At 44.6% G+C, this 26,403-nt stretch overlaps 1 protein-coding gene across 2 annotated transcripts in view; it reads right to left on the bottom strand.

Moving 5' to 3' along the window:
- PRKG1 (protein kinase cGMP-dependent 1) overlaps nucleotides 1–26,403 on the bottom strand; it is a 2,371,600-nt gene that overhangs the window by 637,269 nt on the left and 1,707,928 nt on the right. For both annotated transcript variants that reach the window (XM_078642916.1, XM_078642915.1), the window contains exon 5: nucleotides 7,098–7,161. In XM_078642916.1, the coding sequence (XP_078499042.1) occupies nucleotides 7,098–7,161 (64 nt within the window). The remainder of the gene's footprint in view (nucleotides 1–7,097; nucleotides 7,162–26,403) is intronic.

Genomic DNA, 26,403 nt, shown 5'->3' with positions numbered 1-26,403 from the left:
CCTCGGACATTGATGAGAAGCCGCTCAGGTCACATGGCCCATCTGACTGCACCACAAGTCGGCGTCCCGTGGCGGTAGTCCGGTGCAGGCCGCTGTGCATCTGGGGCCACTGACTCTGTGCTTGCACATTCGGGACCCCTTCTTCTGATATATTTGATGACCTCTGTGACAGTGGTCTTGGGCTCATCAACGCCAGGGGTCTGTGGCCTTGCCTTGTCCGCTGCTTCAGGCCTACACTGCGGTCCAGTACACCACACATGTGGAACTGTGTCTTGGGTAAGATGTGGAGGAGTGCACACCATTGGACACACCTCATCACAGCCGGCTTCCTCAACAACACTGGTGCCACTAACCCTGTGCGCAATGAGTCATGGGCACTTTCTGGTTGTACCTTGGTGGCATCTGGGTCCATGGCCTGGTGGTTTCCTGCATCTTCCACATGCTGGACCAGACTTGGTGTCCGACATGTGTCTGTTCCATACGTCTCCACCATTGTGACTGTTGCAGCGTGATCCTGGACTCTGCATCATGACCTTGGGGGTACCTCTTCCACAGTTCACCGAGGCACTCCGTGGCAAGATCCTTTCACATCAATGAGAATCTGCTCTGCACTCTTGACCCTGCCCCAGTGCCCAGCAAGTCAGGGTCCCATGGCGGTATGCCCGTGCATGCCGCTGTGCATCCGGGGCCACTAACTCTGTGCAGCAGAAGTCATGGGGCCCTTGGGGTCCTTTGCGATGTACACTGTTGTTGATTTGTGACTGCACCAGGCAGCCCTTGCCTGCTGGTGTGCACACACCCCCACACACATCCAACACAGGTGTCACTCATTAAGTGTGCCTGCTAATAAATGTGGCCATGCGCATGTGCACGAAGCCATTCACACCATCTGAGCAAGTTTGTCCGTGTGGTCATTGTGTCAGCATGATGGGCATGGTCCCCGGAACATCACAGTGTGCTATCTTCAGTGGACATTACCATGTCACTTCAGCGTCGGCAGTGACCCTGGATATGTAGCTTCGCACGCACCCACCTGCATGCACAAGTGGCGTGTGCTGGTTAGGCTTACATCAAGTCGGCGCAGGGGTGTGGAGAATTGGCAGGGGGAGCAGGGCGTGGCTCGGACCTGGCCTTGGGCAGGAAGTGCGGTAAGTGTGTCTCTGGGTTGGGGTTTAGTCGCCACCAGGGCCACAGTAGTCGATGTTGCAATGTAGCATGCACTAGGAGGGCGGGTCCACCCGTACGGGGACATGTAGGAGCGCTAAATTGCACGGGGTCTTTGCACATGCATGCCAAATGTCTGGTGTATCAGGCCTCCGGATGCATGAGTCATTTGCCTGGGCTCAGTTGCAGCACGATCCCAGCCAGCCATGGGCTGTACACCTGTGTCCCCCTTGTCTGGTCCATTGGCCTACGCTCACGTGGCCCCACAACTTCAATGGTAAGTGTCACGGTGTTCCCAGGCAGACATCCCACCACACCCATGCCAGGCCCTGTGCATCTCCTGTATGCTTGCAGATGGTAAAGTAACTGTATGGATGAAAGGTCCTTTGTGTGAACTATCAGGCCGTAGCACATCTGCAGCTCTGAGAAGGAACTGGCATGTGGCCCGCATCCACTGAGAGATACTATGGCATTTGCTTGCGACTCCCACACTTCGCACTGCCCGAAGTGAGACCAATGTGTACACATCTCACAAGAAGTAGTCCTTGGTCGTAGTTGGCATGCGTGATATTGCCTTAACACGTACTCCCACCCCACCTCAGGCCTGTAATCATTGCACACAGACACAACTTATTGCACCGGGCTGTGCCATTTCATCCACAGGACTGGCGCAGTACAAGCCAGTGCTGCTTCTAGCAGAGCAACTGACACCATGGCAGACCATCCTGAACACATGCTTGGATCCAGTCACGTGGATCTGTATCATGCACGTCTGCTGCATGTACTGGGGGCACTCCCATGGGCCGTCTTGCGGATCAGTTACCGGCTGAGCTTCCACCTATCGGACGTCACCTGAGTTCAGCCTGTGTTGCAGTCGCTCGTGCATATTCAAGTGGTCCATTGAAGCCTGCCTCTCCAGCGTTACGGTAGCTGACCTGGATTACGATGTGTGTGGGCGCCCCTTGTTGGTCCATAACCAGGAGTGTAACTGTGATGCCCCTTTGTGGCATACATGGATATTTGGCATGCAGGCTGGACACTGGACCTGGGAGATTGCACGAGTCCTCGTGTGCAGTGAGGTAATCTCTAGGGGTAATGCTGGACAATAACCTCTAGATGCTGAAACCCATCAGCGCCTCAACAAAGGGAGCCAACTTCCACCTAAAGACCCTGCGAAAACTGAAACCCTATCTGCCCGCCTTTGATTTCAAGCAAGCAGTTCAAGCCTTAGTTATCCCTCGCTTGGAATATGGAGCAGTAACCATATGAGGACTCCTGAGGTCATCGACAGCCCCGTTAAGAGCCACAATCAACTCAGCTGCGAGACTCATCACAGGTTCTAAGAGAAACGCCCACAAATCCCCAGATATGAGAGCCCTCAACTGGCTACCGTTTGAAGCCAGAATTCATTTAAAAATCACTTGTATGACACACAAGGCTCTCTACCACAGTGCCCAACAATACCTAGCCCAGAAACTGGTGCTCTCAGTGGGCAGCAGCGCCTCCAGGAGTGCCAAGACTCTTCTCCTACAACCTCAACGATTTGCCAAGAAAAACACATATAACCGGTCCTTCTCCGGTATGGCTCCAAGGATATGGAACGCTCTGCCCAGTGAAACTAGAATGAACCCTTCCTCTGCTTCCTTCAAAAGAGAAGTGAAAGCTATCCTCATGGCTCAATCCACGTGAACTCTATGTTCTATTCACTGAACTATATTACTTGCTTTTCTTCGCTTATATTCGTCCTTCTGTTTATCTTTGCCATTTTGCACTAGCATCGCACTGCGTTTTCTTGATCTAGATGTATCTTTTTACTTACTTAATTCGTGGTTCACTATATCGTAATATATACTGTATATATTTCTACTTGTCATGTAAAGTGCTCTGATACTCACAAGAGTCTTGTTCGCGCAATATAAAACCTTCAAAACAAACAAACAAAACACATTGAGCCACTACCCGATTGGGCTTTGGTGCACATTGGGTCCAGTGTTTGGAGTCAGCACATCTGTCCAGGTCAGCTGATTGATACGTTGATGACATGTCAGATGTGTTGGACGACGAGCGCTCATTGGAGATTTTGGCTTACGCAGCTGCAGATGCGTTCATGGACGAGTGACAAAGTACCCGCATCCACAACTGGATGTGACCCATTGCACGTGTCCCAATGCCTGGTTGCATATTGGGAATCTGGTCACATGTCCCAAAACAACAGTGGACATGGATGCTTTTGCCTGGACTCATGATCCATGCGTGGACAACCAACGTGGGTTGGCACGGACTTGTGTTTGTGATGGACTCCCCGAGGTGGACATGAGCGATGTCCTACGTTCCTCATTCAGACATGATGCTGCATTGGTCTGGATATCATGCCACTTCTCTTGGCCATACTGGCACACACTTGTTGGTAGAGTTTCCGCACTTTAACTTGTCTCCAACAGTGTTGTGTCTTGATTTGTATGACAATGTGTGTATTATGGGCTCCCTGGCTCCCTGCCATACGTGCATTGCTACCCCATCACGACTGTGGGTTGTCCTTGTTCATTGTCATGTCCGTGTGTCGTGCTTAGCCAGATGCATGTGGCTGTTTACCGCCCACAGGCAGGTGCACTTGTGTCCTGTGTTCGGTTGCACAAATGTTGGTGTTTGTGCCACATTGTGTTTGAGGTTGTGGTGCACTGCTTCCTATATGTGTGTGCTGCATTGTGTGTGAGATGTCCCTTCAGCTCTGAATTGGCTCACCCTTCTCCTCTTCAGTCAGTTTGGTTTCCACTTCTGTGCTTGTTCTGTGGTGTGATATTGCCGAGTTGTGTGACTTGTGCTCTTGGTTGGTGTTGTCCCTCTTGGGCATGGTCTGTCTGCAGTGGTGCTGAACTTAATTGTGCATGTGTGCCATTGTGCCCATCTCCCCCAGGTCCCTGCTGGTTCCTCTCCCTGTTGCTGTTGTGTCTGTTTTGGTCAGGTTCTGGTCCCCAGTCCTGCCACCGTCTCCAGACTGATGTGGTCGACACCATGTCATCCAGCTCCTGGTATGGAGCTGGCCTCCCACCTCCGGTGTGCATTGCTGCCGTCTTGTTGTCGGCGTGTTTCTGATTGGTTGTGCGCTTTGCATCATTCAGGATGTTCTGGTTTTCTTCCATTGTCCACCTTCGCTCTCAGGCTGCATTCACCTTGTTCGAGAAGGCCTGCCATGTACAATGTTTTGTTGCTAATGTGGCTTGTGAGGTTGAGTGCTGGCTCGGGTTGCCTCCATTGTACTTGGCTGTTGTTTTCTGTTTGGATTGTCACATTTTTTCAGGCTTTTGTTGTGCTTATTCCCGCCTGTCGTATGTGTCGCGGGCATGGGGGTCTTATCCCTGCTTTCCTCATCGTGAATGGGCTCTTCGCACGTTTTTTTGTGTTGTGGTTTGCGCTTTTATCTCCTTTCGAGGTGGTTGTATCACGGACATTGGCCGCAGTTTCAGCAAACTATTGCATGCTACCGCCTTATTGTGAATTCCATGTTGACACAGTGTTATTTTACCACAATCAGCTGCGATGTGTAAAGGTGCGTAAGCATTTTTTGGTGATGTTTAGCACACGACCTTGTGAATATACCCCTAGATCTTGCAATATGCCATAAAACTGAGGTTGGCTGGTTCAGTCTGACTTAAGTGAAATGGCAGGATTATTTCATTATTTTGCTTCACATAATGCTATGGCTTGCACCAGCAAATTCACCATCCAAAATTATTCTTTGAAGCTATATCAGTCATATAAATGATCACGACCTCACTAATGCCTAAAGTGCAGTGCCAGACAACACAATCATCTATCCAAAGTTAATTACTTCTTTTAACAACTACATCAAAGAAGTACAAAAGGTATTCAACCCAAGTGTCCATAGAAAATGAAAACGAAGACTGTGACGACCAACATTACAACCAATGGTTCTCAGATGATCTATTCTCAAGGAAACAGGAAAACAAAACTCTAGAGACGCACTGGAGATCCTCTAAGATACCCAACTCACTCTCTGCTCTAAAATCTGCAAGAAAAAATACTAACATGAGATTAACATTGCCACTCTCAAAGTAATAACGGCATAAACAGCCACCAATAACTTTTCAGACTACATTTTGAAAATCAGGAACATGATCTACAGTTTAAACAAATCAAAGAAAGAAACCTCTAGACAAAGAGTTTTCACCTATGTAGCAAACTCTGACATCCCTTAGTAAGTGCTACTATGAAAGAGGTCATCCACTCTGACTCACCTTAAACTAGATGAACCACTACCCTTTTAAAAGAAGTCAATGGATGACTCAAATGCGCTTTCCAACAACCAGCCTTTGAAACAGTATGGCTGGGCAAAGTAATTCAGAAGTATGTGGCCACTTGGCCACACAGATTGGCCAAGACACATTGCTAGCCACAGGCCAGTCTAGCTTTCAAAAGGGTATAGCTAATGTTCTTCTTAAGATTCTAAGTGACATTTATTGCATGTCAGACAATGTGTTCCTCGCCATTCTTCTTGATTTATTGACAGTGTTAAATATCAGTAATTACATGTGGCTCACCAACAATCTCATTGGTTTTAGAGGTGAGGTCTTGGATGTGTTTCTTCATTCCTAACAATGTCATTGAAGGGCAATAACATATGTAACCCCTTCAATGTCATTGATGGGGTCCTCCAGGAATCTATTATTAAGCCCATATTCTTCAATTTATACATGGAACCTCTAAGAATTTTGATTGATCAGGGAGATAGGGGTTTAAAATCACCAGCATGCTGATGACACCCAACTGTACTTAAATGTAATCATCTCAAAACATCTCAAAACATCTGTACCATTATACTTTGGCAAGCAAGTCTCCTAGGTGACCCTCAATGAATTTCTTACAATTAAATAAATCCTGGGAAAAAAAATCATCCCCATCAGATGCTTTCAAAAATCCATAATCAAATTGCACTTGCTATTGTAGGTGAGCATTGATGCTTTCTCACTCCAACCACAATCAAGGAGGTCAAATTAACTGGATTGTGACTTGAGACACATGTGTCTCCGAACTCACAAATCACTCACACCACAACACCTGTGAGAACCTCCCTCTAGTCACTTAAAAACTCAAAACATTGCTTACTGCCAAGGACTTCCACTCCACAGTCCAGACTATTGTTCTAATTCGACATATTGCCCTACAATTTCGGAGTAAATGTTCAAATCAGGAATGGAGGTTTATCTTTGTAAACACCCCATTAACACCTTGCATGCTCGTGACGGAACCATTCCGTCACGAGCCACGGAATGGTTCCGTCATGGCCCGGCCGCCGCGCCTGCGCTGCAGTGATTTCGTGCCTGCGCGGCGCGTTCTATTGAACGGGCGGGGCCATGACGGAACCATTCCGTCACAAGCACAGCACCACCGTGGCTCGTGACGGAGTGGTTCCGTCATGAGCCTGGCGGCGCCACGCCCCCCCCCCCCAGCGCCACGGCGGAATTACCGCCGCGGCCAAGGGGTTAATGTGCTTATCGGTGCATGACCTGAATACCTGACAAAACCTAAATCCCACATTTCCTCATTGCCCCCTTTGGATACAGGTGGTAATATTTTTACCTTCAATTGAGTGGAAAGCTGAAAATAATGTCTGTCTTTCCTATTCTCTGAAATGTTTTTACTGAATTTGAACAAAAAGATAACATCATTGTAAACACCCTCCTTAGGCAATTAGCACTTCTGATATACACTGCCTAAACAATAAGGATAACATTTGGTTTTACACCTAATCTTCATTCTACAAAAGTGTTCTATTTAGTACATATCAAATACTACATATTTTTCGAGTACTTCAATCTAGCAAATCTATTCACTGATTACAGTTCTTCAACACATTGCTCTTCTCTGTATAACAAATCAAACATTTCAAGAATTCAAAGACGTTCTACACTTACCTCTTCAAGGACGTCGGCGAGTTTACTGAGTATTTCTTCCGTTAGAGTCTGGAATGTCGGTACACTGTAAAATAAATGTATCGAATTTTTGTTGTGGTGATTTCATGGTTTTAGAGCACAATATAATCAGTCCTTCCAGTAACAATAGAGGTTTTAACACTACGAAGAATGAAATATGCTACTACACTGAACTTTATCGGCTTATGTTCAGTACTGGGGCAGTTATTTTCAATACTCATTTTATTTAAGCTAATTCTATCACCGCCAGTACAATCTGCGAGAGTTTAAGCGCTTGTCGTTTTAAATGAAAATGCCTTTTATTTACATGTTTTGAAAACCAACACATAAATAAAAAGCATTAAGCATATTACCTGAAAAAACATGAAGTTTAAAAATAAACTGGTAGTGTTTGTTACGTTTCTACACTGCCACGTTGAGGTTCTGTTGGCATTTGCAAATGCTGGTGGCACAACTGACAGTACATAAACACTTGCTATGCACAATACATACACCCACACATATCTAGCTATTTATACACCTTTCTCCAATCTGACCAGGAGTAGGTGTTTAGCCTACACGATTGCAGAGGACATAAAATGCATACGTGTGTCTACCGTCGCTGACCACCAATCAAGGCACCCTTGGATTCAGATCTGATGTAACTGTGGCGCATATGGTGAAAGCCCCAAAGGGCTCCCCGCCAAGGCCTTCTGCTGCAGAGCTGAAAGCAGCTGTTCCACTCACTGGGAGAGGTGGAAGAGGGCTTTCAGTATAAGATTGCCAGTCTGAAGCCGGGAGATCATTCATGCCTAAATGTAATACCACAAAGACAATCCAACCTGTGTTTGCGGTATCCCTCTGTTGGCCAACATTATAGCGCCTAGTAGAAATAAAGTGAATAATAAAGATCAGATGGTTAATGAACCCTCCTGCCGTAAAGAAGTACCAAGGAGCCAGAAAATATTCCCAGCAACAACCCATAGCATCAAGAAAGGCACCCTAGCCATATATTGCGGTGTTATGGATATTATGTTACTGTTACATTTATATAGCTCTTACAGCCCGATACGAGGTGCTGAACCTTTATATAAACACAAAGATGATCTTTTTAGGCATAGGGCGGTGTCTTTAACTCTGTGCCCAATGTGCCATGTCACAAATGGACTTCCGGCCAGGGATCACTCCATCTTTGTTTCAGCCACGTCTTTAATACACAGCAGTGGGCTCACACTGCCGGGGTGCGATACCAACACTTTGGAGCTCCCCGGGATGCAGAGGAACCCAGAATGGAGGGCGGTGAGTGTCAGAAAGTAGGGAGAAGACATAATGGCCTGAAGACGCCCATAGACACACGGGCACCAGAGGAAGGGCTGTGCCAGGCCAGCCATATTCTGTATGCCTCATGCTAAGCATGGATTTCCAGGGAGTTTTTTTCACATACAGAAGTGACGGGGAGGCCTCTGGGCCAAGCAGAGCAACTCTTCCTGTAAATCAATCTTCAGGGGTTCGCACACAGATAGAACCTAATCCCCCACTAAGCTTCCTGTACCAGTCTAATTCAAATTCAAATTCGCTTTATTCAATCAGTATTCATATTAATCCTAAAAGTGCACTATAAAGCATTAAATACACATTCTAAAAATATTCGATTAAAAAGAAAGAAGCTTTTTAAAAAAGATAAAAGCAGCATAAAAGGAAACAATCAATAAATCATTTTAGGCAATTTTACAAGTTTCTGTTTTATAGGGAAAGACATAAAAAAGATGCAACACAGTAACAGACCAGCTGGTCAGACAACATTCTTAGAAAGAACAGACCCAGGTGAGATTGTTTAAATTTATCATTGCACATAATTGGAAGTAAAAATCTTTTACAACGATCAAGGTCAAATTTACAAAAGAAAAAAATGTGCAAGTCGGTTTGGGGCAACAAACCATCACAAGGACAGATTGATAGAGCTTTAAGAGAAAAAGTATCTAATGGAAAACCCAGCATACATGGGATAAGATTTAATCAAAACCTTGTTAAAATAAACTATGGTGGGGATTTTTCACCATAGACAGGTAAGTCGGTTGTCCCAATGAGAGCTGCGGTCCATCAAGATAAACCTTGACCATATATTTACTACTATTATTTTTGAGCCTTACTTCACCCATAAAGGATAGAAAGCGAGTTTTTATAGTTTTACTTGATATACACAAACATTTACTTGGGGTTTCAAATACAATTCCCAACCCAGGGCAATTAAAATGTTTTTTATATACATAATCCAAGGAATCCTCTGTACATGTTCTAATGTGAGGTGATTCGTGATAAACTGTTTTGTCAAATGAATGGATTCCCTTTGCCATAAAGAGTGGCACAAAAGGATTGGTGCCATACCTATCAGATATATAGGGGGCATTCAGTTCAAGATGGCAGTCAAAATTTGAACAACTATAGGGGAGACCCACCGTTTTTTCCAGAAGGTATCTTCTATCGTTCGTATGGCCAATGAATTAACGCAGCCCCAAACTCCAGCGCCATAAGCAGCTACTGGAGCAGATTTTGCGTGCTATACCTTTTTTGCAGTATCTATCTGTTTCAATCCCTGTTTTTTTTTTTTTTAAAGAAAGTAAGCAATATTACTTTTTCCCAACAGTAACCCTCTGTTATTCACCATTGGGGACCACGTGGCCATCCTATCAGATGTTACCCCTAGATAGGAGAACGTGTCCGTCTGTGTGATTTTTCGCCCTGCAATATGGGAAGTTAGGGGTTTCTTAGCTTTATTGCCTGTCACTAGGATAAAGACCTCATTCGTTTTAAGGTCCAATTTTTCCATAAAATAGACATATGACTCTATCAGGTTCTGTAGTGCTACTACCAGTGCATGCAATTAAAACTGCATCATCTGCATAGAGTAATATTGGTATGCAGGCTTTATTCATAGATGGAACGTCCAGGGTCAAAGCCATAAGGGGAGCCTCTACTCCATTTGTGTATAAGGAAAATAGAAAAGGAGCGAGGACTAACCCCTGACTCACTCCTCTAGTGATGGGAAACCATCTCATACATTCTCCCTGGGTCCCATAGCGGACGCAAGTACAGCCCTCGAATATAGTTGTCTAATGAAGGAGATGTTTGCTTCGTCAACGCCCATCTTTTTTACTTGGGTATATTTCGCAACTAACAGGCTCAGATTGAAACACTTGTCCTGAGTGCCCTTACCCATCCTCAATTTTTTTAAACAACAAAGGAACCCAAAAGTCAGTACGTCAGGGACCTTGGATGTGACAGTGGTCCCTAGACAGTTACGAAATTGGGGCAAACAATAAACATATGCTAGAGAGACTATATGCTCTTTGTCCAGCCAGACAGAATTTTAATGATTAAATAACTGCATAGAAGGAGATTCATGTACAATTTCAAGTGGGACACAACCTGCTCCAACTTACAAACATAGACAGACAACAAGAATAGGGGGGTGTTCAGGCAAGGGAAAACGAGTCTGCATATCATACAATTTAACAGACTTGAATCGCATGAAAGTACCATTGTACAATGTAATCCACAGAGTTTAAAAACATATGGTACATGGAGTGTCAACGACGATTCGATCCCTAGGGCAAAAATCATGGGATCATCTTCAGGACATTGGTTTTTTTCATGCCTGGGTACGAGCAATTCTAGACATTCAAAATGTTCATGTCTAGGAACATATAAGCAGCATGGTTGACACATGTTCAAAGGTAAAGGAGAGATGAGGAGGGAAAATGGGGGAAAAAGGAAAGGGCATTAATTACGGTGGGCAGGGGCAGACCATACACATGATTGATAATGTGATAGTGACATCAGCTAATTAGTCAGGTGTTCAAGGCCGTGTGCAAGTTGCTGGCTTATAGAAAGGTAAATGAGGAAGGTAGGGAAAAGGGAAAATAACCAAGTTAAAGGCATGTGACGATCAATTTGTGAAATCAGCGGATAGAAAGAGTTATTAAAGGCCATGAGATATACCGCCTGTGAGACAAGAATTTGCGAGCCAGTGGGTAACGCAAGTTTTACCAGAATTAGAGCAGGGGGTTCACGTCGCGGTAGCTGTCCATGATAGAATGATTAAAAATCAGGCGCCAGCAATGGGTGCCCTGTAATCAAAAGATACGTGTGAAATTACTGGGAAGAGGGTTGCTAAGAGCATATTGTCTATCAAGCATATGTTTATTGTTTGCCCCAATTCGTAACTATCTAGGGACCACTGTTTTTAGAAATAGCTTACCCTTCCTCAAGCCATATTGAGACAGAGTTAGGGCCTTGTTTGCAGATGCCCACTCCTCCAGTCTTTTCAGTAGTTTTACAGTACTATCCAATAGGGAAGATTTATTGGCCTTTTTGTAAATGGGTATTCAAATAGACTTCTGCCATGACTCTGGTGGGCCAGTAGTAGCTATCGGATTAAAAACATTAGTAAGAACTGGGGCCCATAGTTCAGGCTTTTTTGATAAAGAAGTCTATTGGCGTTCCATTTGGTCCTAGGGCCATATGTATCAAGCAAATTCGCATTCACAAACGCCGAAATTCTGCAAATTTCAGCGTTTGCGAATGCGAATTTGCAAAATGGTATGTATTAAGGAAAACTGGTGCAAAATAAGGAATCGCAAAATTTGCGATTCCTTATTTTGCAATTGCATTAAGGAATCGCAAATTTTGCGATTCCTTAAATGCAATGTATGAAGAAAAAAAAATGCAAATTGTCCTTAAGGAATCGCAAATTACCACCAACTTCAAGTTGGTGGTAATTTGTGAATTCCTTGAAAAATGCAAATTTTTGCATTTTTCAGAGTGCCATGTGATGCAAATACATGCCCTTAGGGCATGTATGTGCGCCACATGTGCACCCATGCTTATTTCAGGGGTGCAACAGGGTGTCCTTTGGACACCCCTGCACCCTTGAAAATATTCTCAATTTGCGATTCTCAAATTGAGAATCACAAATTGAGAATAACTTCCCATTCATTCCTATGGGCCTCCTGGCCCACAGAAATGAATGGGAAAGTATTCCTTAATTGCGATTCGCAATTTGCTAATCGCAATCAAGGAATACTAAGAATTCACACAAAAAATTGTGAATTTGTACATACATCCCAATTTGCGATTCTGAAATAGCGATTTCTAAAAAATCGCTATTTCAGAAACGCAAATCAGGTTGATGATACATATGGCCCTTAGTGTCTTATTACTAGCGCACTGGGAGAGGGGATCTTTAATCTCAGTTAAATTAAAAGTAAGAGTGGGATTGGTAGTTAGTGCCATATGTTTTGAAGGTAAAAGAATTCCCACGCTCTTCCCTTCAAATATTTTTGAAAATATTGAGGAATGGGTGTTTAATTACTGCCCAAAAATCCCTAGAGTTCTTTGAGACAGAGGCATGGTGCAATTGTTCCCAGGATTCTTCCTTTAATAGGTTTAATCTGTTCTTTCTTGCAATTTTATATTGATGCCGGGCGAGCTTAACCTCAGTCACATCTCTTGGGTCCTCTTAAGGGCTCGGTGGAAGATTGCTAGTGATTTTTTACAGTTATGGTCAAATCAACCCGGTCCCTTTTTATTTGGAGCTCTGCCATCTGTTGTTAGGTTATTTCTAACCTCTTCCAGGATTATCTCAAAGGCTGTTACCACTCCCTCGGGTTCACTATGTATATCATGGCAACTCATAATTTAATTTTGTCTGGTTGCTACAACCTGGGGGAATCAGCTCTTCCGTATTTATATCCCCCACTTCAGTACGAGTCCATTTTTCCTCCCTATAATGGGGGTTATGTATTTAGGCGTTTGACGGCAATCCATTCCCAATACCATTGGCACGATATGTCCACGTGATCACTAAACCCCGAGAAATTGGTTTTAATATCTCTAAAGGTACCTTTTAAAAATGTTGACACTATTACAAAATCAATGGTAGAGCCATTGGTAGTGGAGCCAAAGGTTTTTTGAAGCTGACCTGTTATCTCAGAAGAGGGATTTATAATTTCTAGATCTCTAGTGATGATACATCTATTAAGTGCATCACCATAGCTATTGTATGAAAAATGGGTACTTTCTCCATTCTCATCCGTTAGACCACATGTCATGTTTGAAGAAAAGGGACAACTATGCACATTAAAGTCCCCCACCCATAAGATACTAGGCACATTCTAACGGTTATTAAGTAAGTTATTCATTTTCCCTTTGAGTACATCTACAATCTTATACATCTCTTCACCAAAGTTGTTGTTGTTGTTATAATAATTTATAACAGATACAGTGTTACCGCATGGGCCTTTAAGATCTAATATGTTGTAGCATGAAGAATAATTTTGGGAAGAAAAAACTTCAAGTCTTAGGGTATTTATTTATAAGCGTCAGGATGCCACCCCTTGCCGTTTATGTGAATAGGGCCTATTTCCCATGTTTCTTGAAGGCAGATGAAGTCAATGGAAGCAATATACTTGATCCGTTCGTAGTCTGTCATTTTTTGGCTAAGACCTGCAACATTCCATGTGACGGTTGAGAACCAGTCATTACTCTCCAGGGATTGGGTTAAAGATCCTCTCCCCTCAAATGCTCTTCTGATTACTGTGTTGGAAGTTTCCTCCACAGTTGTAAGTCAATCACAGGCTTCTAGATCTGTCAATGCAGTAAAGTGATTTCTATTTGGTATGGAGGTGATTCCTAGTGTTGTCTAGGTTTGATTATGCCTTTGGTGAGGGTCGCTAACAAAGCCCTTCGACACTCTTGACCCTGGAGGTTGGATTGCTGGTTTATAGAAAAAAAACTAACAGCAAAACAAATATCTGGGATGTTAGTGTAGGGGATTTAGGCAGTAAATTAAGTAGATTCCGGACCATGGAGGGTAGTTTGAAAGTTAAAACAACACAGTCCCCCCCAATTGACTTTTCAGAGTTTCCCACCCAGGCCACCCTTCTCGCCATAAGGATATTAATTTGGCCTCCAATGCAGTCATCTGTGTGTATAGTAATCCAGTGATGTGCTCTCAGAATCAACTTTTCAGTTGTTTCCATATGAGTATTTTGAAGTTCGGGGGTGTTAGCCAGAATTAGGGACAAGCAGCTGGCGGGAGGTCCAGACGCGAGTGAATGCGCTCTTTCCGTTCATAGAAGGAAAAGCCATCCGATCTTAAATGTGCCTCTGTGTTCGTTGGGGCTCACAGCTGATAGCAGCCCCCTTTCACTCTTCACTGGGCCCATCGAGATTCTCATTTCAGTGCGGGAGATCTCATTGGCAATAACTGTGGCAGCTTTAGCAAGAATGGTATCTAAAGAAGTCAGAGTTACCTCCTCGGCAGGTGTGTGGGTTGTCTTATTCTTACCCATCCTTCGGGCCTTTATCCTTTGCTGAAATGTTAGAGGGGGTCCCAGTCCAGCCCAGCCTCCGACATGCACCGACGGACCTGCCCTTGGTCGCGCCACGGGTCTACGTTGCGCACTTAAGCCCTTCCAGTGACCAAGAGGATCTTGGAACTCCTGGTCCCCAATGGTGCATTGCAGGAACAGCAGGCATGGCTCTCTGGATCCTGGGACTCATGGTCCCTAGCGGTGCATTGCAGGAACAGCAGGCACAGCTCCCCCCACCAACAACAGCAACAGGATTCTCTGCGGCTACTGTTTTCCAGGCCATGCGCTCGCTGTCCGCTTGACAGCAGTTGTCTCTCACCTCGGTGTCCCCTCCCTCAGAGTGGGCTCGCAGACCAAGAATCCAGCACGGCAGCGCCATTCAATTCAGGCCACCACTTCACTCTTCCCTCGCTCCAGTGATCCACCCGGTGCGTCCCTCACTTCCCAGGCAGTACACAAAGTAATCTGCACTGCATCAGCTCACACCTCTCGCAGCTCTCCCAAACCAGATTGAATTCACCGGCCAGGAGTACATGCAACAGTTCCCGTCCTCCTATGGGGCCATGACCGCAGTTTACAAGGCCCAGACAAGGGCGAGGGCTGCGGAATCCTTACAGCATCGGAATTCACTTATGCGGGTCCTCTGCTGGTCTGTGCTCGATCCAGATTTCCTGAGCAGGGTGCAAACACTTGCGCCCCTAATATTAAGTGGCGATGGGGATTAGGACAGAGAAATTGTACCAGTCAAGAAGGTGAAAAGGAAGAAAAAAGAGAGAAAATGAAAAGGGAAAGAAAGAAAAGTAGAGGGTGTGAAAAAACAGACCGTCTCACGTGGTAAAAATGTAAAAGTGGGTACCCAGTAATCTGAAAAAAACAAACAAACAAAGATTTGGGTGAGCTGCGCGCCCCGTCCTGCATGTGGCCCCATTGTGAAAGTGAAAGCACGCATTGCATGCTGCAAATACCCCAAAAAAAGCCTCCGCCATTGCTAACGCTGGCGTCCCACCAGTGCTCTTTAGATTAATTAAGCAAAGAGTTCTCCCGAACAGCTAGTGCAATCAATACAGTAAGGACACATGTAAAAGGTCAAGTCCTGATGGGAGGTTACAAAACACGACAGGGATGTACTAAGGAGGGATAATAAGCCTATTAACAAACCAAAAGCCAATATTTACATAAGACAGTTCCAGCAGCCAATTGAAAAGATGGGCGGAGAGTGGGCCGAGCTTCAAGTCCATACCTGAACCAGCATTCCTCGCAGAGCAGTGTCTGCGCTGCCCAGGCTCGACCTAAAAACAGTAATTACCACCTGCACTGAAATATAACAATTTCATTGTCATTGGTCTTATTAGATTTTATTCAGCAAGGTGCCTTTTTGAATCTCTCATATAAAACATTTATGAAGATACAGATCTTTTCACAGCAGTGGCGTGGCCAGTCTGTCAAGGGCCCTGGTGCAAGGAAGGAAGAGGTCCCCCTGGTCCCTGTTTGAACTGTGAAATACAGCAATAATCTAGTTCGGTGGGCCCGCAGCCCTACCGTCCTGGTGCTACTGCACCAGCTGCACCAATGGAAGCTACGCCACTGTGTCACAGGAGAGACTGGTATGGGCAGACATTGGAAGAAGACATCTAACAGCTAATCTTCTGAGCGAAATGAGGTTAGTAAGTACAACTACTTTAGCAAATAATAGGCAAACCGCGGGGGTAATTTTCTGTCCACTTCCTATCGTGGGAAAAGTAAAATACAACATGAACAGATAGAAACGAGTTTTCCACACCGAGGTACTGTGCCTTCATAGAAGAGTTCAGCGCGTGGAGCCTGCGGCGCGAGGCGATGGAAGCAAGGAGCAGCAATTGTGAATAATGGGCACAGTGCATTTTTCTGTTCCCAGAGGAAGGGAGCTTTGCTCAGCCTGACCCTATAAAGCGGAAGAGCAATGCTCCTGCCAGTGGGGAATCAGGTGTGCTGAAAATTAAAGTACTACACAATTCCGCTGAGAAAAGACCCAAGCCATCAAGCCGAGGCCAGTGTCTTGAGTTGTTAGGGGTCAAACATTTAAAATCAATCCCTGTAAGTACAAGGGAAGACATCCCACCCCAGGTTGTAAAGCCACAAAGGCTGCACACATGATAAAATAGAAGGTATGAGCCACAACTTTGTCTCAGCCACTCTCATGGCCTCGAAAAAGTAAATCTATTAAGATAATTGCACATTAGGGATATCTGAACCTTACCTGTGCGCATTTGACTTCTTTAATGGTAAACTGTTAAAAACACCAGGCTTATTTTAAGAACTTTTACAATACAATATTAAAAACTGCATGCATGAAGAAAGAAATGCCTACAAGCTTGATGGGGACTACAGTAAACAATAGATGGCATGGCATCTGTACAACCATGGTTATGGTTTGAAGCAAAGCCAATATTGCTTAACCCCTTAGCTGCGGCGGCTATTCCGCCACAGTGCTAAGGGGGAGGGGGGCCACGCGGAGCTCCCGTACTCGTGACGGAACCGCTCCATCACGGTCCTCAGGTGAGCTGTGCTTGTGACGGAACGGTTCCATCACGGCCCCGCCCGCCTGATAGAACGCTCAGCGCAGGCGCGGAATAACGGGTCATGACTGAACCGTTCCGTCACCAGCACAGCCCACCCGAGGCTCGTGACGGAACGGTTCCGTCACGAGCATGCAAGGGGTTAAAAAGATACTGCCCACCTTCAAATTCATTCTAACCTTTAGAAAACCAAAGATTTTAAGTTGAGTTAAAGCCTCTCCCAAGTAGCCTTGATGGCCCAGGATTAAAGCAGTGGTGTAGCAAGGGGGTTAGCATGATTTTGGGGGCGGCCTCTCCCCCGCTCTTACCTGTGGCCGTCACAGGGCAGCAAATGCATTTAAATCACCAGCACCCCCTCCTACATGCGGTTGCTGTGGGGCGGCAAAAGCAGGGACCACCATGGGCTGCTAATTGTCTAGCTACACCTCTCTTAAGAAGTCTGTTCAACATTCCAGAATTAAATGCTATAAAAAGTATAAACTTCAATTGTCTGCTAAAAACATTTTTCTACATATGGCCCTATATCTTTCCAAGCACTCTGGAGGCATCCTTTGACATTAGCAGATAACTTGTATTTTCAGAAATATGTCCCTAGAGAATTCGAATAGAAAATACAAAATAACTGTATATGTTTTCCGGACATGTTTAAAAGAAAATTAATATGGCATATTCCTTTAAAGTTTGGGGAAGGGACCATGACTATCATATTGAAACAATGATTACATCATTAATATAACTTAGATATATCAAGGCCAATGGATTAAAGACCACAATCAGATTTTCACAGATGCTAATTATGGATGTCTCTGCCCACTGGAGGAATGAATCAGCCCATTGGTATAAGAGATATAAAGCCACAGGTACCAATTGTTTTTTCCAGAGGCTGAGTGAATGGGAATTGTTTATAGGTCATACATTATGTCTGTTCATGAGATGGTGCTTCGACACCATTTGAACGTGGGGTAAAATTAAAGCTCCGTATATCAATGATTGATAAGTATCTGGCCAACAAACATAGGAGGACATTATGTGACTTTACTTGATCACCAAATTTCCAATTACCAGGTATAAATTAAAACATGCCCTTTAGCCTGTGCGACACAATAGAAATTAAAAGTAAACAACTTTATTAACAGTTTGCCAAACATTACTATTCGTCCATCTTATGCCTGAATAAACAAACGCCCATTAACCCCTTGGCCGCAGCGGAATGGGGGAGGGGGGCCGCGCGGCGCCGCCATGCTCGTGACGGAACCACTCCGTCACGAGTTGCGGTGGCGCTGTGCTTATGCGGAATGGTTCCGTCACTGCCCCGCCCGCTCAATGGAACGCCCAGCGCAGGCGCGGAATCCGCGCCGTGCAGGCGCGGCGGCCAGACCGTGACGGAACTATTCCGTCATCAGCACAGCCCCACCGTGGCTCGTGACAGAATGGTTCCGTCACAAGCACGCGAGGGGTTAAAAATCTTTTCTGTAATAGGTAGAATTGACTTGGCCTCCTGTTTCCACCCTTCCTTCTACATTGAAACATAACATAAGGGCAGTGAAAGTAACCAGAGCTAAGCTGAGGAATTTAATGCAGACGGATAGTCTCCTGACAGCAAAGAATGAGTATTTTGAAATAGTGAGAATAGAAAGACAACAGGACGTCTTTAAAAACAAAGCCTGTCACAAGCATTGTCCCTGGATTTGAACAGCTTTCATTACCGAGAGTGAAGAGTGGTAACTCCTGTGTCTGAAGCAATTAGCTGAACATCTACAAATGAGCAGTGCGCCTTGAACCGTGTCAAAGATCCAATCAGAAAGGAGAATTGATTTAGGGATTTTGGATTTCAAAGCGGAGCTAGCAAAAGGCAATGCAAGTGAGAGCTTTATAAAAAGATTAGATTCCCCCTAGGTTAATTCCAATGACCCGTTCAAATCACAGAGTCCTGGAATATAAATTAAAAGTCACGTTACCCAATTTATTCAATATTGTTGGTTATTTTGTATAATTATTTGTTTCAAAAGGTGGAACAAACATGTCCTTTCTTGCCCTTATTACCCATCAAGGCTTTATTTTAGAAAGGATGGACAAAATATGTATTTTTGCCAAACTAACTCTGTGTGCAAAAAATGCAGATATAGTGAGCTTGAAGACAGAGCCTGTCTTTTTTCGCTGCTGACCACCAGTCCAATGTGATGGACTTGTGCACCTGAGCAATACAACACTGTGCGCTTCAGTTACCCAAACCTAAGATGCTTAAATTTTGCCTTTGGCTTTTGCCCCCTTTTCACAATAGCAGTGAAAGCATTTCAAAATGTTTGTCGGGTACACAGCCATCACTAATTAAGCACACATGTAGTTTAAATATCCAGTTTATGTACTAAAATGCACGATATTAATGCATGTTTTCATGCTTTGAAATAGGTTCATGGACGCTTATGAGGTGAAGCCAGTGGAATACAGAGATATTCCATTTGGTATAAAACAGGGGCGGCTCCTCCACATGGGCGGAGGAGTGTCACCTCACTGCCTTCTCACAATGGTATTATAAATACCACTTTATGTTTCTGCTTCTCGCACTGCGAGAAAGCAGAGGGGTTTGGTTGGGGGGGGGGGCATGCGTGTGGGCGGTCCTGCTCCAGGGCAGGGGAGGAGTGGCCTGATCACTGTTGTGGGCGCTGACTGTTTGGTCAGCCCCAGGGCCGACCAAACCAGTCATACACACTCTCCTTTTTCTCCATGTAGACTGCATGCAGCCTACATGGAGAAAATGGCCTCCCCATAGATGCCTGTGCGGTCGGCGTCCCAGCCAATCACAATGCTGCCATTGCAATGTTGTGATCGACTTAGCGGAGGAAGGAGGCTGCCTGCTTCCTGTGAGGAGCAGAAACACGCTGGACGGCGCAACGCGGGACCGGACCGGGCTGACGAAGGTAAGTTATTTTATTTTGTTAATTTAAAATTTACACCTCCCCCTTCCCCCATGCGACTGCCTCCCAACACCCGTGAGACATGCCGCCCTTGACTGGTATAAAACAAATAACAAACAGGCTTGAAACTAGCTATGGTCAATGGCTATGATATTTGTACACATTGCACCTGCAACCCTTTTCTGTTCCAATGTGAGCATCAGCCACACAACGTTAAAACGTCTGAGGTTTCATTTTGCTATTGCCATTTTCAGGTTGAGCCTGGGCAGGGCATGCGCTGCTCTGCGAGGCATGCTGTATTTAAGTATGGACTTGAAGCTCCCCCATATCTTTCATTGGCTTGCGTCATTGTCCTTTGTAAAGGCTGGCTTCTGATTTGTTAATAGGCATGTTAGTCTCTCCTTAGTACCGCCTTTTCTTAATTTGAAACCTCCCATGAGGACTGACCCTTACACTTCTGTTGTTACATGATATGTGTTGTGCAGTTTATAAGCACTATTTTCTTTATTGCGTTTCTCCTATTGAGGGCACAACATGCTTTCCTGGAACATTCAGTGCACCATGCCCGCTTTCACTTTCCAAGCAGCCCGGGACAATGGTGGCCGCTTCTTTTAAATGAAATAGATCTCACATTTACAAGAGTTTGTGCTATTGGCATTGTAAATGACAATGCATTTTATTTATGTGTTAATTATCAAAACAGATAAATAAAAGGCATTGTCATTTATAATTCCAATAGCTTAAACTCTCGCAAATGCGAGACCTATTACATTGCAAATGCTTGTTTATTGCAATAATGGGTACACCGTTTCCAAATGTTTGTATCGTACAAAGCCATGAATAATTTAAACATTTTTATGTTTTTATGTCAGGCGTACGCATTAAAATATATAACACCCAATGCATGCTTTCATGTTTTGAACGTAGACCCATGGCCACTCTCATGGGTTGCAAGCCTTCACTATGCAAGGAAAACACTCTATTAATTACTGCAAAACAAAATCCAAAGTAAATTATCTAAAATGTGTTCGAGAAGCCTCAGCTGAGCAATTAAGATCATATACCCTAAATTACCCAAGATACTGGATTTACATAAAATATAATATGGGGGTTTTAGAAACAAAAATATCTCGCTTTGGTTATCAGCAACAAATGTGGCCACGTTTGCATTAATTTTATCAACTGTGATTCTGATTTACGCCAACGAAACAGAAGTTCCAACCCCAAGATTCAGAGATGGGGCCTTTGTGGTGTCCCATGCTTTGTGCTTGAGAGAACTATGAAGATTTGTTATTTAAAGTCACTGCAGTTTTGGGGGATACCTGAGGATGTGCTTACAGAGGTTCGGAGTCCTTTATTTCAAATAGCTCTGTAGGAAGCTGAGAGATAGTCGACAATAATCTTTCAGTGGTATTTCCCACAGTAAAAAAGGAATTACAGCTTAGAGCACTTACTCAAACTCAGTTTACAAACATATTACTGCCACCTGCCATAGCTTCAGTACTCTAGTCACTCCAAAAAGAATTGACCATGAGAAGCAGCTTCTTCAGTCCTACATCCTTGTGCTCCGCTTCAGCCTTAAGTAGCGCCTACTTTGCTCATAGCATTTCTATCATTTCACAACTTCTTCACCATCAGTCTTTATGAAGCCAGTCAATTTTGGACAAAGCCTACTCAAGCTCAAGCGGTAGATCTATTGAGAGCAGAGCAGAGTCAGAAAACGAACCGGGACAACCTGATCCTTTCAACAACTTTTTCTTCTTTCCAGTTCGATTGGCAGCAATGTGTCCTTCTGTCCAGAGGCTTCAAGGGCATCAAGACTAGTACTTAATTTGGAAAATAAATATAAGTGCAGGAGTCCCCAGTTTTTAGGTCTCGGCCTGGCGTTGGAGCGCATGCGCTCCTCGCCTGCGAGAGCTTTAGTGTTCAGTATGAAGAAGGGGACTTCCATCCACGCCCCTGTGTCCGATTCGTTTCGATTCGTTTTCTTATCTTTTTGTTTATTTAACAAGCAGATAAGAAAAGTCTTCACAAGGGCTGTGATGCAGATAGGCATGGCTCACAGGCATTCCGAGGGCACATGTTGCTGCTCCTGTGTTCTCTAACCATTGCAACTTTTTAAAAATTAATATAAGTTGCCATACTCCACTGCGCTTTAAACTGTGTGTACAGAAGATAACATTATATTTATGGGGATACAATTTGAAGTAATTTGAAGTAATATGCCACACAAGCAGCGATTGTATACTTTGCATTTGTTAGATAACCTGATTGAAAAAAAAACTCTTCTCTTGAAAGATGCCATATAATGTCACACATATGAAACATTAGGTAGAAAAATGCATAAGTATGAGAAACTCATTTCCCCCAGCATATGCTTATTTGTACTTTTCTGCAGATGGACTGAGAAAAAGTTGAAATTAGAAGCGCTTGGACTAAGAAGCCATAAAACTCTTCCCTGTGACCCTAAACCCTCGACTCAGACATTAACTGTTCAGCAGCATTCCCTCCCTGGGGCTGCCATGACACCCTAGAAACCTCCCTCCCCCCCACCCACTGTCAGACTGGTGACCTCCCACTCAATCTTTCAAACAATCCAAGGCTCACTTTTCTCGACAATTCCTGGACGAGGCGTTGTAAAAAAAACTTCGGACTTAAAGCTAACCTCTTGCGGCCAAGGCGAGTTTCAAAGTGATCCGACCCCCCCCCTTAATGTGATTGGTCCCTTGACAACACTGGTGTAATGTAAAGCGCCTGGGACAGCCGTCGCAGTGGCGCTATATCAATGGATGAATCGATAATGAACAATAAATATATGCACCCAGCTCAGTTGGCGCTACTTACACTCCTAAAGATATATATGCGTCAACAATGATGGTGTTGATGATTTAATATGTGACGTCATGAGCTGTGTGCGCACTGCAGGGGAAAAGGCACAATGTTGAATATATTAACTTTTACCTTTGATGTCGTTTTAGGTTTTGAGTTGTAAACGGATAGACAGATAGATAGATAGATAGATAGATAGATAGATAGATAGATAGATAGATAGATAGATAGATAGATAGATAGATAGATAGATATATAGATAGATAGATAGATAGATAGATAGATAGATAGAGGGATAGATGGATAGATAGATAGATAGATAGATAGATAGATAGATAGATAGATAGATAGATAGATAGATAGATAGATAGATAGATAGATAGATAGATAGATAGATAGATAGATAGATAGATAGATAGATAGATAGATAGATAGATAGATAGATAGATAGACAGCAAGATAGATAGACAGCGAGATAGATAGACAGCGAGATAGATAGACAGACACACATACATCCAGAAATACATACATACATGTTGGATGGATAGAGGGATGGATATGTAGATAGGTGGACGGATGGAGGCCCACACACGCTACAGAAGTTAAGGGATGAAGAACCCTCTAAATAAGCACCCTCTCTTACATCCCCCAGAAGTCTCCACACAGCCCAGGGTTGTGGAACTGTTTACTGAGGCTGTTTACAGAGCTGGGTGACCACTCTATGGGCCCCAGCGCTCTTGGTTCCTTTAAATGGCTGCGAGTGCACTGTGTGCTCCTCTGCAAGCTCCTCGCGGATGATCGTACAGGTTTCTATGGGTGACCATGTACCCTTTGCCCCGCCTGGGTAAACAGGCCTTCAGGAGCCTCTGTTAGGGAGGGAGGGATAGCACGGCTGTGGGAAGCACTTACTAACATCTGGGTCACAGGGAGGTCACAGCGGGGATCCCCAGGAGAGACGCCCTACATCTGTAGGGACAGGAGATGGGGAGTTACTGCTGTCGCGTTCATGACATGAACAGCAGGGTCCACAGAGTGGGGGGACAGCTCCCGAGACTGCCGACCTACCCATAGTGCACTGCTGCTCACGACACAAGAGATGTCCTACAAACACGTCATCGGCGATGCACAACCACCCTGTATACGGTGTTTAATACAGGCGCTGAACATTCATCCACCCTTTCTCTGTCGATATACCTGATTCATGCATTCATTCAGGCCCTGCAGTGTAGAGTGTTACCACCCCAGCCGCACCGTCCTTCAGTACTGAGACCCCCCCCCATACCCCCAGGCCTTGAACTTCCCATTCAAGCCACTGCCAGCCTGTGACCTGCTAGAAATTGTGTCCAGTACGGGGGGAGGTGGGAAGGGTTTACTGGTAACCATGTCCAGTGCCCTGAGACTGCCAGGAGTGAACCCCGAGAGGGCCAACCCCAATAACGGACTCTGCCCCCCCAAGGTCTCTGAGAGGCCTGTGGTTTGCAGCTCAGGTCAGCTGCAGACACAAGCTCAGAATAACCGGTTTATTATGGTCTGGATGGACAGTGCAGTGCTCACCAGACAATTAGGTGGGCATCACTAGAGAGGGGCTCTGGCTCCGCCCACATGTTGGTAACAGGAATACATGTTTGGATTGGGCAGAAGTTGTGTGCTTCCACTATACAAGCATTTGCAATGCAATAGGTCTCACATTTGCTAGCATTTGAGCTATTAATATTGTAAATAACAATGCCTTTTATTTATATGTTCTGAAAACCTGCAAGCGGTGCGTAAACATGCACATTTCCTTCTAGTCCTTGCTTACAAAAAGCAATGCTGGCAGTAAAAGAGGCGCAGTTACTGTCAGCTTTGCTTCTCGAAAGCAAGGACCATAAGTAGAAAGCGCGTGTTTACGCACCGCTTGTTGGTTTTCAAACATAATTATTAAGCATTGCCATTTACAATGCCAAAAGCTCAAAATCTCGCAAATGCGAGACCTATTGCATTGCAAATGCTTGTTTAGAAGGAGGCCAATGGTTCTGCAATTTGACAGTGTTGATTAAATGCGAGGCTGTCTATTAATGATTCATCTTCATGCCTCTTTCCTCAATCAGCCTCCTCTTCCTGTTTCTCCACCTCACTTTGCAGCAAGTTTCCCGCTTTGTCACTGTTTTCCTATCTTTCTCGTCCTTCTTCATGCTTTTTCTGCCTTTCCCTCTCATGCTCTGATGATAAAAAACATAAGTCCTGGTCGCTGAAATGAGAGCGGGAGCTCACACCTGCAACCTCCAGCACAAAATAAGCACCTATCAAATCTTTCTTGGACAATGGTTTTGACCTGCTCTCACAGGATTAAACAAAGCACCAGAAAATGTGGAAACGGTAAAGGAATATTATTCAGAGAGACTAAACTATAGACCACCTTCTGTCTAGACCAGATCTGTGGAATATTGACCGTGGCAATTTACTCCCAGCACCGACTCTAATGGAGTCATATGATAAACCTGAGTACTTTTCAGTGGCGTATCGAAACTTGAGGACCCCGCAAAATACATACTCCGGACCCAGTCAGGATCTCTCAGGCCAGGGGCCCGCCACCAGTGCACAGTGCCGAAGGGAGCCTGGAGCTTGGGCTCCTCCGCACCGCTGGGCTGCAGGGGCTTTTGTTATGCCATTGGTCATTTCCATGAATCCTGAAGATTGTGCTCAGGTTTTTGTCAGCTGCTCCGACATTCACCTGCTATTTGAGGGACGTCTAGATAAAAAATTATCTATACTGCATTTTCAATATTGTTCCTCTCTTACATATGTTATAGTGTGTTTGCTATGCCGTCCGTCCCAAATACGTATTCAGGAAGGTGCCTCAAGGATATGTAAGAGAGTGTTTGGCTCACTCCAGTGGCGGCTCGCATAGGGCGTGCTGCGGGGTGGTGAACGGGGCGGGGGAGGGGCAGGGTGGGGGGGTGGTATATTCGGACTTGCGACGAAATTGAGAACCATAATAATTACTTTCCTCCGTTCCGTTGTATGTCCGAGTTTACTACCCCCCCACCCTTCCCCTCCCCGCCTCACTGCCCCGCAGCATGCCCTATGCAAGCCTCCACTGGCTCACTCTCCTTTGCGAATAGCTGAATTCGGTTGTTATAAATATTCAAATATATCTTTCCACTCATTTCATCTCTTTTCCTTTTCGCTCTAGGATCTGAATTCCTTACAGACAATCTGACATATGTATGGAATCATAAGTTCACTGTAGATAATTGAACACCATTTACAGTAAAGCATAATTTAAACACACATTATTGGCTAGTGAACAGAAAACCCATCATGAAATCTGCATGGATTCTCCTTTCAAAGGCATTCCTCAAATGCAGAGGCAAGACTTTAAAACTATATATTTCCACTGAAGTTTTTATATTGCTAAAGAGTGTGCATTTTAATATCATACACCACTACCATTCCATTATGAGCTGCCTGGATATATTACCCCAGTTTCAACGTAATGGGCTATAATGTCCTACATTTTGCAGCTCCAGAGAGCTACTGGTGGTTCTCGGAACCAAGATCCTATTGGTTGTTTGCCCACTATTTTTGTGAAATGGTTTTTTCCTGTAAAAGATAATGAGCATGAAGAACCCAGCTCCGCCCCCTCCCACCACCT

The sequence above is a fragment of the Lissotriton helveticus genome, chromosome 5_1 (genome assembly GCF_964261635.1).
Source record: "Lissotriton helveticus chromosome 5_1, aLisHel1.1, whole genome shotgun sequence".
Taxonomy (NCBI): Eukaryota; Metazoa; Chordata; class Amphibia; order Caudata; family Salamandridae; genus Lissotriton; species Lissotriton helveticus.
Note: the sequence above shows the minus strand (reverse complement) of the source record. Positions and strands in the feature narration are given on the sequence as shown.